Source organism: Tenrec ecaudatus, chromosome 2 (assembly GCF_050624435.1).
Source record: "Tenrec ecaudatus isolate mTenEca1 chromosome 2, mTenEca1.hap1, whole genome shotgun sequence".
Lineage (NCBI taxonomy): Eukaryota > Metazoa > Chordata > Mammalia > Afrosoricida > Tenrecidae > Tenrec > Tenrec ecaudatus.
The window spans coordinates 204,425,774-204,440,275 of record NC_134531.1 but is presented as its reverse complement, the minus strand read 5'-3'; the positions used below and the strand labels follow the sequence as shown (position 1 = coordinate 204,440,275).

At 38.6% G+C, this 14,502-nt stretch overlaps 1 protein-coding gene across 1 annotated transcript; it reads right to left on the bottom strand.

Moving 5' to 3' along the window:
• Positions 1 to 896: 896 nt before the first annotated feature.
• LOC142440447 (olfactory receptor 2C3-like) lies at positions 897 to 4,331 on the bottom strand. The gene is made up of 2 exons (XM_075542884.1): positions 3,421 to 4,331; positions 897 to 975 (listed from the first exon to the last, which is right to left on the bottom strand). The coding sequence occupies exons 1-2, from the start codon at positions 4,329 to 4,331 to the stop codon at positions 897 to 899; spliced, it is 990 nt and encodes a 329-aa protein (XP_075398999.1).
• Between the last annotated feature and the right edge of the window lie 10,171 nt (positions 4,332 to 14,502).

Below are 14,502 nucleotides of genomic sequence, written 5' to 3'. Positions count from 1 at the left end.
TTGATGTACCTGCATATAGATTAAAATATATTTCTAAGTTTACATGTGGTGCTTTCAAACCTAAATGACATAGAAATATCAGATTTATCAAGGTAGCAACCACAAAGGCAATGATTACTGTGGCAATTACACAATCTCCTGTCAACTTGAGTGAAGGGGTGGAGTCTAGCCTGTCAATCAGGTAACAGTGAGATTGATACTTTCTTGTGGGTGTGGTCTTCTCATGAGGATTATGGAAATTCTTTTTCTTTCCTGGAGGCGGAACACACTCTCTCTACTACACATTCCTGATGACAAGCCACATGGAGCCACACTGATGGCAGCCAGAGCCCTGAAGATGCTTTGACCACCACTGGATCCACAAGACTTTTCACCCATTGGTCTGTGATCTTCCAACATTCGGCATCATTGCATGCATTGCACTGAGTCTAAAGAGGAATTCATAGACTAGTATTGGACATATGGGATAATATTGGACTTGTGTACTTGATCTGGACTGGACTGAGATGATTTCTTAATATAGAATTACTCTTTGATATAAAGCTCTCTCTTACACATAAATGAGTGACTCTGGATTTGTTTCTCTAGTTAATCCAGACTAACACAACGATGAAAGCAAAAAACAAACAAAAATATTCATCAGAATAGAATCCCATCATAAGACTGGGACTACTTGCAATTGGTATGTGGTGATTATGGTGATATCTGTGGCAAGACTAGCAGAATCCAGGATTTCATATTTTGTAAGGCACATTTGTAAAATAACTTGAGTTACCTGATAACTGTCCCCCTCTTCAGATACTGATGAGTGGGTAATCAATGGGTAAAAATTAAATTATAGTGCTATTATAGTTACTGCTCCATATCATAAATTAACATTAAAAAAATGAAAAAATCTACATAAGTCTTTTAATGTTGTAAAAGTAAAATAACATTAATACCCGCATATAATGGCTTTTAGAAACCAAATATTGCCTATTTATTGGAATGTGCTTGAAAACATGAACAGTGTATTGGTGTGGCTATTTCTATGACATTTAATGGTGCACTCAGAAGCAGCAGATTGCTATGAAACCATAATTGCCTATGTTTGAATTCTGTGAATTCTAACTTTACTTTCCTGATTTATAAAGTGGGGACAAGATATGACATAACTATTGCAGACAGGGTCAGTGAAAAAGAGGAAGAACCACAGCCAAATGGATCAACACAGTGGCTGCAATAATGGACTCAAGCAAAGCCACAATGGTGAAAATGGCACATGACTGAGCAGTATTTCGTTCTGCCGTGCATACAGGCACTGAGTTGGAAATGACTTGACAGCACCTAACAACAACAGGTTATGAAAATGAAAAGAGTTTATTTAGAGAAATTGACTAGAAGTGTGCCTAATAATACTGAGAACTCAGCGTGCCTTTGCTTAATATTGTCATTTTTATTAATGCAGAAAATAGGAAGTTATCCCTACATTATATTATCACCACATGTAAGTGAGCAAACATATGGACACTGGGTAGCAGTGATATGGTAAGAAATAAATCAGTCTTGTGGTAAAATATAGGTAACTATTCATTGCATACATTATAGATAAAATTTATCTTCTTATGTGTTTATAATAAATATATATGTATGAATTATTGGTCTCTTTTTTATATACCTACAAACTCTTATAAGAAAGGTCACTGTTCCCTCCTTGGGGGATGGACAACAGAAAAGGGGGAGAAGGGAGATGTCAGACAGGGCAAGATATGTCAAAATAATAATTTATAAATTATCAAGGGCTCTTGAGGGAGGGGGGAACAGGGAGGGAAGGGAAAAAAAGAGGACCTGATGTCAAAGGCTTAAGTGGAGAGCAAATGCTTTGAAAATGATGAGGGCAATGAATGTACAGATGTGCTTTACACAATTGATGTATTTATGGATTGTGATAAGAGTTGTATGAGCCCAAAATAAACCATTAAAGAAAGAGAAAGGTCACTGTTCTAAGAATCAATAGCTGATAATGTTTAATTAAAAATATTTACATGGTTTTTCAAGGTGTAAGTCTCTGAGCATCTGTTGACATTAAGTGAATTAACAGTGTGCAAGACTGTTATATTTAGAAACATATTTAAATTAAAGTGGAAAAGAATTTCAAAACACAAGTTTTTTTTGGAAAAAGTTACCTAAAACGTAATTATAGGAAACACTCTCTTTGAAGTATATAATTTTTTGTGGTGCATCTAAAAATATAATGCTTAAAGTCAAATAGAAATACCATTTTTAGTAGTTCCAGCAAGATGGTGACCAGGGTAGGCAACTCACACAGGGAGCTCCTTGAGATTGCAAATAATTTGTTTAAAAAGACAGTTTGAAAAAAAATTGTCTTTTATAATTCTCATTAAATGAATATCTGGCAAGATGAAAATTAAAATAATAACCTTTTAACAGCTTTAACTGAATTTTTTTCATTCATAAAATGTACTATTATTATTTTATCATACACATTCAGCCTTTAAATCAACAAGGCAACAAGCAGTAAGTACTTTAAATTTTCTTTTCCTTTTTTGTTTGAGATAAACTTATTTGTCACTAAGTATTTTAAGTCCTCTTTTTTTTTTTAGCTACTTAAATCACTATTTCACTTTGTGGAATAAGGAATCTGGAGGGATTTTTTTTTCTCTCCTATGGTCATATTGTGTGTTTATCTTTACAATATTCACAAGTATGTTTCACTTTAGGAATAAATGAATACATACTTGGGAATATAGAAAAACAAGAAAATATATACTGGTAAGTGAATGAAAAAAACTCATGTTACCTGAAAGCAGAAGGCCCAGAGCTAAGTATAAACATAACCAATTCTGTAGTACAATTAAAAAAATGTAACATGCCAATAATGAGACTATTAATTAGCAGACAGAGCAATGAAAAGTTCTATGCTTTAGAAATGTGCAAGTTTAGTTATTTTTTCTGAAGCATTTAAGGGCACAATGAATCAATCTAGTTCCAAATAGAGTAGCTCTCATATAAATACAATAGAACAGATCTAGTTTACATCTCAGTTTATAAACCTTATAGCATTATAATGTGAGCTTAATCAGCAAGTTACACAACATGCTGGTCTATACACATTGAAATAAAAAGTACCTCACATAGATTATGTAAACTAAATGACTGACTTTATTATAAACAATTAACAGCAACAACAAAATAATCTTTTTAATCTCAGTCTTAGAGAAGCATATGAACATATTCTAGTCCAGAATGCCACCCACCTACAAACTAAGCTGTGATTAGACAACTGAAATCTCAGATATCTTTCTCTACAAAACTAGTTTTAGGCTGCTTAGACTTATTTTTACTCATTAAACAAAACTGGAGTCTTTAAATATCTTTCATTTCACTGCAAAACCACAGCAGTTCCCTAATGAAATGTGCCTGAGGGCTCTCTTCACATCCTTGTTCCTCAGTGTGTAAATCAGAGGATTCAGCATCGGGGTGACTACAGTGTAGAAGAGGGCTATGAACTTGCCTTTCTCATGAGAGTTGCTCTTGGCTGGCTGGAGGTACATGAAGATGATGCTCCCATAAAATAGGGATACCACTGCCACATGGGAAGAGCAAGTGTTGAATGCCTTCCTTCGCCCTTCTGCTGACTTGATCTTCAACACAGCACGAGCAATGTGACCATATGAGATCAAAATAAGACCCAGAGGCAAGACAACAAAGATAAAACTGGCCAGGTACATCTCTAACTCATTGAGGCTGGTGTCCACACAAGCTAGTTGCATAATGAGGGGCATCTCACAAAAGAAGTGATCGATATGATTTTTTCCACACAATGGCAGCATCATAGTGAGTGTGGAGCCCACCATGCTGGTGAGTAGACCCCCAAACCATGAAATGAAGGCCAGGCACACACACAGCTGTGGATGCATGATTGCAGAGTAGTGGAGAGGCCTGCAGATGGCAGCATAGCGATCATAGGCCATGACTGCCAGGAGAACACACTCAGTTGCTCCCAGCCAATGAGAGACGTAGAACTGGGCCACACACCCTCCATAGCTTATGGTTTTCTGTGGTCCCCACAGGTTGACCAGGAGTTGTGGGACAATACTTGTGCTAAAGCTAAGGTCCAGGAAGGAGAGGTTAGTGAGGAAGAAGTACATGGGAGTGTGGAGCCGCACATCCATGCAAGATACCAGAATGATGATGCTATTGCCCACAATAGAAACCACATAAAAAATAGAGACCAGTATGAAAAGAATAGGTTCAAGGGAGGGTCGTGCAGAGAAGCCCAGGAGTATAAAGACTTCTGGAGAACTTGCATTGTTTGTTCTCATCATCATTCAACACCTGGGATGGGAAAAATAGACCATGTGCGGGTGGGGCAGAGGATATGAGAAATGTAGTGATTACATGCTAGCAAACATAGAAATCATTATTTACCTAGTGTTGCTAAAAGCCTTTATCCAGCCCAATTTGCAATACATGAAAAGACTTGAATATATTCATTGCCTGGGGGAAAATAGATAGTAATGCAAAGTGTTGATACAGATTTCTTTATTGAAAGATGACTCAGATTTTAAAAAATCTGGAGTTAATACAAATGATTACTCATGAAGATTTTGTTAGATAGATGATAGTGTTGCATGTGATAAACCATTGAGTATGCATTATCATCATGCTTTCTGACCAACTCTGACATTTCTTTCTCTTACATCCAATAATTGTCAATATTTATTTATTTTGTCTCTCAGATATTCAGATAGTAACCATTTATTTCCATTTTGTAATAACACCCCAGCACATGGTGCCATCATTTCATCCCTAAATTATTGATATAATGTGCCAATTTTTCCCTCTGCATTCCATTCGCCCATCTTCAAATTACTCTGAAAACAGGAAACAAGGAGCTATATTAAGACACAATATGATCAACATTATGTCTGACAATGTTGCTGATCAACATTCCCCATCCCACGTCTCATTGCTATGCTATGCAGCTACATCTGTTTGCCATTCTTGTGGTGCTCGTCTCCAAGATGAATCCTCATTTCCTGCACACAGTGTTCCCCAAACCACCCTCTCGTTATGGCCTTCTGACTTTGCTATTTATTTATAACTAAGGAATTACTTTATAGTTGTGCCAGCATGTGACTCCGTGGATTCCTATGCAATAACTGTTCTGAAATAATATCAGTTTCTTTCTCACTTTTTGGATAGTATTTATGGTGATATAACACAGATAGTACACTTATTTATTCAATTACCGGTTCCATGGAGCTTTGATTTTCTGTGCACTTTTCGTATTTTTGTATCACCATTGTGTATAGTCTCAGATACACAACGCCTCCTTAATTAGTATGTGATGAATGTATACATTATTAAACAGGCCATTAGAATGCTACAGGGCACTGTAGAGGAGAGCTACAGTTCCATAGCAGCATAGAGAATGATCATCCAGCTAATCTTCTATATTTCAGTTGATTTTCTGGTAAAGGATTCTTGGAATTTTCAGAAGAATGAATAGGTGAACCTCATTATCCTCTGTACCTCCTCCGATAGAGGTGGAATTAAAAACAATTGACCTAGCAGAAACAGATAAACAGATGTGTAAATCCAGAGGCCTCTGCAGGAAAAGTGGACAAATTCAGTTGACTTCCAATTTGACTGGAAACTTCAGGAACACATTCTTTAAAAACCAAACAAACAAAGAAAAAACCCCCCAAACTCTATTATTTCTTTCATTTTTAAAATTATAAATCTACTACTTAAACTGTCCGCAACTTCTGGAAACCAGAAAAACTATGAACTCAATGATACGAAAACCCAAATCTCTGTCATGGAGTCGATTCTGACTCACAGTGGCCCTCTAGAGGGCTTCAGAGGCTCGGCAAATCTTCACCGGAGCAGAGGAGCAGACAGCTTCTATTTTCTTATTCGGAGCAGCTGGTGAGCTTGAATCACCTACCTTGTTAGCAGTCCTCTTCTTCCCCAGAAGTGCCTCCAGGGTTTCTAAATTTCAACTATAAGACTCTTGAAAGTCCTAAGGAATGATACCTGCCTATAGCTATAAATGTAAAGCAAATCCAATCAAATAAACATATACAGTCACAATATTTTGGAATACATGTAAGGTTTTCATTTGCAATACAAAGTGTGGCATGGGAAGCATTCAGCATTTCCAACATCCGCACTTGTTATTCTTTCACCAATGTGAACTTTAGTGCAAAAGAATTCTGAGACAATTATTTGGGTTACACGTAGCCAAGCAGGGAAACACTGATAAACTGAGAGAAAAGATCCAGGAAATCTATCCAACCCAAATTGGGAAGACAGTCGGGAGCTGTCAGGCCATGTGTTGGTTTATAATATAGATATGGAGAGAAGAAGTGAACTGTGATAGCAAAGGGCTTACATTGTCACATATATAGTCATCACAGATGTACTGTTGAGGAGATTGAAGAAGAAAAAGGCTAAACTGTAGCTGTATCTTTCCCTGTGGGTGTCAGAATCTCCTGAGCATAAGGACAGAAACTTAGTTGACTCATAGCTAGTTATATGCAGAAAATGCATAAATGTATTCAAGAGGTGGAAATAATAATATCAATCATGAAGTAACAATGTTTTTGCTGTCTAGTGTTAAGTGAATTCTGGCTCGTAGAGATCCTATTAGACAGAATAGAATTACCTCATTGAGTTTCCTATGTTAAAATCTTTATGGCAGCAGATTGACAGGCCTTTTGTACCTGCTGGGTGGCAGGTAGGTTTTAACAGTGATGTTTCTGTTACCAGACAAGTTCTTAACCATTGCACCAGGTATTTTTTTTGTTAAGTATTAGTTCAAAGGAAATTTTGAGGGAATAGAAATTTTTTGATGATCATCTCTAATAGTATTTCTAGAAATGTTTCATGGCTTGCTAAAGCCCCATAGTTACTCGGTGCAAGTACTGAAGTTATGTATAAGATATCTAGTCTCATTGGACAAAGATAACATTCCCAGTAACTCATTTTCAATTTGTGACCACCTCCTAAGCACTGTGACATTCATTATTGACCAAAAATATGGCATAGCTGGAGGTATGTGAAGACCTTGGGTCATGCATTCATTCTACCTCTGGATGTAGTTAACCTGCTAAAATACTACAAGAAGTGCAAATCAAATCATTTAAATGCATCAGCACCATAAACTCTGTGATCCCCTGGTTATCTTCCATAACAAATGAAAATAAACAAATACAAGAATGTGACTTACTTGTGTTGAGCTAATTGCTCAATTGCTTTTAAGTAGCTTGGACAAGTAGCAAGTTGTTGGAAAGTCAGCAATATATTATCATAAGCATTGATAACAGTGATGAGTTTAGTTCACAAGACATTTAAAAGCAGAACAGATAGGGGATTTTGAAGCACTTAATATATTAGACAATTCAAGTCAGTGATTATGAACTATATTATGTTCTGTTGCAATGAATATATTAGAATTAATTATAAAATAGTTCCAATGCAATGGGGATGTATTTTTAAAATAACAATAAAAGAAAGAAATAGATGGCAAAAAAGTGAGTGTGGTTAATGCATGGTAGTTCACAGAATGAGAAGATATATGACAATCCCCAAAGCACTTAGGGTAGTACAAAGCCTTTAGAATCATGTAATCATCTTATCCCCCGAGCTTTAAGGATGGAGACACGTGGTGAAACTGTATATCAAGGGAATGTAATTGGAATGAAAATAATCTTTGGGAATTTTTTTCCCCGATTGAATCATTAATGAGTATTAGCGGTACTTTGTATAAGGCATTGGATGCAACAATGAATTCGAGCATAGGAACCGTTGTAAGGATGGCACAGGACTAGGCAGTACTTTGTTATGGTGTGCATAGGTTACCCATGGCTCAGAACTGATGCTAAGACACATAACAACAATAGCAGCATCAGCAACAACAGTAAGGTTGGCTGTTCAAACCCATCAGCAGCTGAGAGTGAGAAAGATGAGGCTATCTGCTCCCTGGTTTATTGAATAATTATACACAATTATCAAATTGCACACAATATATTGGATAATGTAGACACACAATTAAGGTGTAAGGGCAAAATTTACAACAGCTAAAGCAGAGTCAATGAGACAATCCAACTAATAGCAAAATAAATGAAATAATAAAAATTAGGGCTGAGATTCAGGAGAGGGAAATAAGAAAACTATGGAAAAATTAATGCTGCTAAAAGTTGGTTCTTTGAAAGGATTTGACAGAATTGACAGACTTCTGGCAAACTTAATCATAGAAAGGAAGGAACAAATTTCAATAGCGAGGATGAGGGATGAAAGAGGGGACATTACAATGGACCCTAAAAAAATCAAAAGGATAATTACACAATACTATGAGGACTATACTCCAAAGAATTCAACAACTTGGAAGACATGGACAAATTCTTGGAAAAATAATCCCTCCCTAGACTATCCCTGATAAACATCAAGAATCTCAACAGACCCAAATCAATAAATGAAATAGACAAGGTTATCAAGGGATTACCAGCAAAAAACATCCCCTGGACCAGATGGATTTACAGAATTTTATCAAGCATTCAGAGAAAAACTGACACTAATCCTATACAAACTCTTCCAAAATATAGAAAAAGATGGCAAGCTGCCAAATTATTTCTATGAAGCTAGTATAAGCCCAATACCTAAACGGGGCAAGTATCCCACAAGATTTGAGAATTACAAACCAACTTCCATAATGAACATTGATGAAAAAATCCTTATCAAAATACCAGCCAAGAGAATACAAAAGTATATAAATCAAATAGTTCACCATGACCAAGTAGGATTGATACCAGAGATGCAGGCATGGTTCAACATATGAAAGACCATTAGTATTATTCGACACATTGAAATGAAAAAATTATAAGAACCACATGATAATATCGGTAGATGCGGAAAAAGCACCTGACAATATCCAACACCAATTCCTGTTTAAGACACTCAAGAAGATAGGAATGGAAGGAAAATTACTCAATATAATGTAAGCTATATATGAAAAACCAACAGCCAATGAGGTAGTCAATGAAGAAAAGATGAGATCAATTCTTCTGAAAAAGGGGACTAGACAAGAATGTCCCTTGTCCCCAGTCCTATTTAACATCATTCTGGAGGTCCTAGCTAACAATATAAGGTAAAGAAAAGACACCAAACGTATTCGTCTGGGGAAGGAAGAAGTAAAATTATCATTACTCACAGATAATATGATTTTATATATGGAAAATCCTAAAAGTTCCATGAGAGGAGTACTGGAAGCAATAGAGGAATATGGCAGAGTGGCAGGTTACAAGCTCAACAAACAGAAGTTTATCGGACTACAATACACATCGGACAAAGTCACAGAAGAGGATCAAAAATGTGGTCCCCTTCGCAAAAGCCAAACACAAATTGAAATATCTAGGGATATACCTAACTAAAAAAACAAAAGATTTGTTCAAGGAAAATCACAAAAACTATTAAAGGAAACCAAGGATGATCTCAACAAATGGAAGGACATCCATGCTCCTGAATTGGAAGACTCAATATAGTAAAAATGTCAGTTCTACCCCAGGCACTATATAAGTTCAATGCTATCCAATTCCAAATACCATCATCTTTCTTCAAAGAACTCGAAAAACAGATTACCAACTTCATATGCAGAGGGAAGAAACACAGAATTAGCAGAGAACTTCTCAAGAAGAAGGACAAAGTTGGAAGGCTTGCTTTACCTGACTTTAGCACAGACTATTCAGCTACAGTAGTCAAAACAGTGTGGTATTGGTATAACAATATGTATTCATACCAATGGAATAGGATTGAAAACCCAGAAATAAAATTAACAGCATATAGACAACCAATCTTCGATAAGGGCCTACAACTTCAATATGTGGTTCTGGAAAAAATGAATACATACTGCAGAAAAATGAAGCAAGAATCTTACCTCACTCTATGCACAAAAATAAATTCAAGGTGGATCATAGACCTAGACGTAAAACCCCAAACTATTAGAACTATCAATGAGGGAGTTGGAACAAATCTGATAACTTTGACTCAGGGAATACATAGGCTATTGGAAATCGGGAAGGACACAAACACAGAGGAGGCACAAATTGACAAGTGGGATATACTAAAGATAAAACACGTGTGTATATCGAAAGAATTCACCGAGAGTAATAAGAGAGACCACATAATGGGAAAACATCTTTAGCAATGACACGTTACTAAAATCTACAATACTCTGCTAACTTACAACAAGAAAAAAACCAATTGTCCACTGAGGAGATGGGCAAAGGACCTGAACAGAAGTTTCTCCAGGGCAGAAATCTAAATAGCCAATAAATATATCAGAAAATTTCTCAGATCTCTAGCCATAAGAGAAATTTAAATTAAAACAACTAAGAGATGCCATCTAACACTCTCAAAGATAGTCCAATTAAAGAAATCAGAAAGTAACAAGTCTTGGATGGGCTGTGGAGATATAGGAACTCTTGTCCGTTGGGGACCTGTAGGTTTGTACAGCCACTATGGAAATCGATTTCACAATATCTAAAACAGATGGAAATTGAGCTACTATAGGATCCAGCAATCCCCCTCCTGGGCATGTACCCAGAAGAGACAAAAAACAAACCACGGCAGACATCTGTGCTCCAATGTTTATCGCGGCACAGTTTACAATTGCAAGGCATTGCAAACAACCCAAATTTCCATCAATAGATGAATGGATTACAAAACTGTGGTACATACATACAATGGAGAATTACACATCCCTAAAAGCAGTGATGAATGCATGAAGCACATTGCCACATGAAGAACTGGAGGAAATTATGCTACATGAAGTAAGCCAAGCACAAAAGGACAAGTACAACATAAGTCCACTGAGGTAGGCTCAAAAAATGCAAAAGGGGCATAGGGAAAAAGCTATTGTACACATACATTCCTGGGGTGAGGTCCAGGTAATATGGCAGGGGCCAGACTAAGTCCAGGGATACATATGGTAGCCAACTTAAAAGGAGGAAGGGAAAAAAAGACACGGGTAGCCGGGGAACAGGGCACTAACCATCCAAGGGGAGGGTGTTGTTTATATCTCCACAGGGAAAGAGGGATCAGACTTAACCCAGTGCTCCAAGAAAGAAAATGCAACACACTGGCATGAAGCTGGGAACCAATAGAGAGGCCTGAGGGGCCGGCCCCATTACTACTCCCCCCAGAAGAATTCATTTCAGAGGACAGCACTGAAGCTATAGCTCAAGGAGAGGGACATGTCTGATCAGAACACACAGGAGCAAACGAAGGAGGAGGGAAAAGGAGTGAAGTACATCCTGGCCCATCTAGGACAATATTTCTGCTCAGAGCAGTCAATGCACAGAGAGGACCATAAGACTGACCCCACCAGGAAATACTACGTTCCTCACTGACCCACAGCCCCATTTTTTTTCCTGCTGGAAAAGTAAAAGTCTTGTAATTATAGGGCTGACCTATGTGCCAGTGCCATGGGGTGGCTTAAAAGGCAGAGCAAATACCACTTGGAGGAAGCAGGCAGTTTTCAGCTCAATATAAATGTCCACCTGAATGAGCACGAGTCACTTCAAGTAGCAGTGAACTCCCATCACTGGAGTTTGTGGAGAGGAGCTGAGGGGGATTGTTCTAAACAAGTTGGACTGAAGGGCCTGTGGTGCCTAACAGAGAGGACACAGCCACCGGCAAGGATGCCGAGGGGCTACTCCATTTACCAATGACACAGGGTTTCTGAAAGGCGTCGCTCCTCCCCCCTTTCAGACAGTAGTGTGGCATCTGTGTGGGCATCCCTCAAGTGCCTACTCCTCCTCAGAAGAGCTCCCACATTCTCCTGCCGATGCCTTAATGATTTTCGAGGATGTTGAACTTGTTCACAAACTGGCTCATGGTGTTGCATGTTTTGGTGATGGTGCCAAGGTAGGCCATGAGCCCCACATCATTGCATTAATTGTAAAAGTCTGCTTGAACTTGTTTGTGCTCAGTGCTGGGAGGGAGTGACAGAGCACATAGGCCTCCCTCAGTATCTCGTGGTTAAAAGGGACCTCTCCCGCTTTGGAGACCTTGACGCACTCCAAGATGACCTTGACCTGGCTGTGAAGCATCTTGATGGCACTGTGCTGTGAGATCAGGTGTTCAGACACAGTTCCCTCCACTGCCTATGGCTGTCATCCAGGCCACCTGGTCAACGCCAATACGTTCAGCTTCCTCTGTGGCCAGAGTGTAAGTCAGCTCAGCAAACAGCATTGTGGCCTCTCCATTGATTAGATCGATGACAGACTCACAGTGGTAATTGTGCCCACCATGACCCCACCACACCAAGGAGAGAGGCTGGGGGCGTATAACAGAGCAGCAAGGGGGAACAGAACAATGAAGCCCCCAGGGAACACCAAAAATAGACTGTGGGGCCAGGATATGGTACCCCATCAGACTCGACTAGAAAACACTCGTAAAGGACAACAAATAGACCTGAAATGTTTATAGGCTTTTATATTTCTTTGTCATTGCTTTTTTTGTTGTTGTGTTGTGGCCATTGTTTTATTTTCTATTGTTGCTTTGTTGTAGTCGGTCTTGTGTTTGTGCATATTGTTGTCACTGTCTATCTGGATGGGAGAGGTCGGGTAAACAAGCCAGAAGAGTGAGCAATGGGATGACAGTTCCGGGGGACATGGGAGAAGGGAAGTCGAGGGAAAGGAAGTGGTGTTAACAAACCCAGGGACAAGGGAACAAGTGACTGAAAATTGATGGCAAGAAGGGAGTAGTAGTTCTGGTAGGGCTCGATCAAGGACAATGTATCTGAGAGGAATTACTGAAACCCAAATAAAGGCTGAACATGATAGTGGGACAAGAGGAAAGTAAAAGGAAATAGAGGAAAGAACTAGGAGGCAAAGGCTATTTATAGAGATCTAAATAAGGGCATGTACATATGTAAATATTCTTATACTTATATGGGTAAATAGCTCTATGTACATTTATTTATAGGTTTAGTATTAAGGAAGCAAATGGACATTGAGGCTCTACTCAAGTACTCCCTCGACACAAGAACACTTTGTTTTAATAATCTTTCCCAACACGATCGCTAAAGACAAAGCGGGTGCATAAGCAAATGTGGTGAAGAACACTGATGGTGCCTGGTTATCAAAATATATAGCATCTGGGGTCTTAAAGGCTTGAAGATAAACAAGCAGCCATCTGGATGAGAAGCAACAAAGCCCACATGGAAGAAGCAAACCAGCCTGTGTGATCATGAGTTGTCGATGGGATCAGGTATCATGTATCAAAGACCCAGAGCAAAATTCATAATGTGAATGAGGGGGGAGTGGGGAGTAAAGGCCCAAAACCAATCTGTAAGTAATTGGACATTCCTTTATATAAGGATTGTGGAGAGAAGACTGGCCGGTCAAAGTGCAGTATAACACCAATGAAACATACAGCTTTCCTCTGGCTCTCCAATGCTCTCCCCCCCCCCACTATCATGACACTAATTCTACTTTACAAATCTGGCTAGACCATAGTATGTACTTGGGTACAGATAAGAGCTGGAAACATAGGGAATATAGGACAGACAAACTTCTCATAGCCAATATGGAGAGTAGCCATACCAGGAGGGTAAGGGAAAGGTGGGGGGAGAAAGTGGGAACCGATCACAATGACCTACCTGTAAACTCCTCCCAGGTGGGATGGACAACAGACAAGAGGGTGGGGAGAGACATCGGATAGTACAAGACATGAAAAAATAATCATAATTTGTAAATTATCAAGCATTCATGAGGGAGGGAGGGAGAGAGAGAGAGGGAAGGGAAAAATGAGGAGCTGATACCAAGGTCTCAAGTAGAAAGAAAATGCTTCAAAAATGATGATGCCAACATATGTACAAATGTGCTTGAGACAATGGATGTATGTATGAATTGCATACATTGTGTCATCTGCATATTGCAGGTTGCTAATAAGCCTTCCTCAAATCCTGATGCCACATTTCTTCCCCAGATGCAAGGGGCTTAAGTGGAGAGCAAATGCCTTGAGAATGATTGGGGCAGGGAATGTATGGATGTGCTTTATACAATTGATGTATGTATATGTATGGATTGTGGTAAGAGTTGTATGAGTCCCTAATAAAATGTAAAAGAAGAAAAGAGAAAAAAATGATTAGGGCAAAGACTGTACAGATGTGCTTTATACAATTGATGTATGTATATGTATGAACTGTGAAAAGAATTGTATGAGCCCCAATAAATTGTTAAAAAAAAAAGATATATGCACGAAAAAAAAAGCCAGCTTTTCTGATGATTTGTTCAATATACAGTTTGAACATATATGATTAGATGTCCTGATGCTCACCTTTCCTGATGTTAAGCCATGCAGTATCCCCTTGGACTGGGAGCCATAAGGCAAGTGAGGCTCTCCTGGGGTTGGCAGGCTGGAGGAGACCCCAGGAAACACAGGAGGTGGGTGGGGTTATCTGAAGAAGATATTGCATCTAGACCAGGC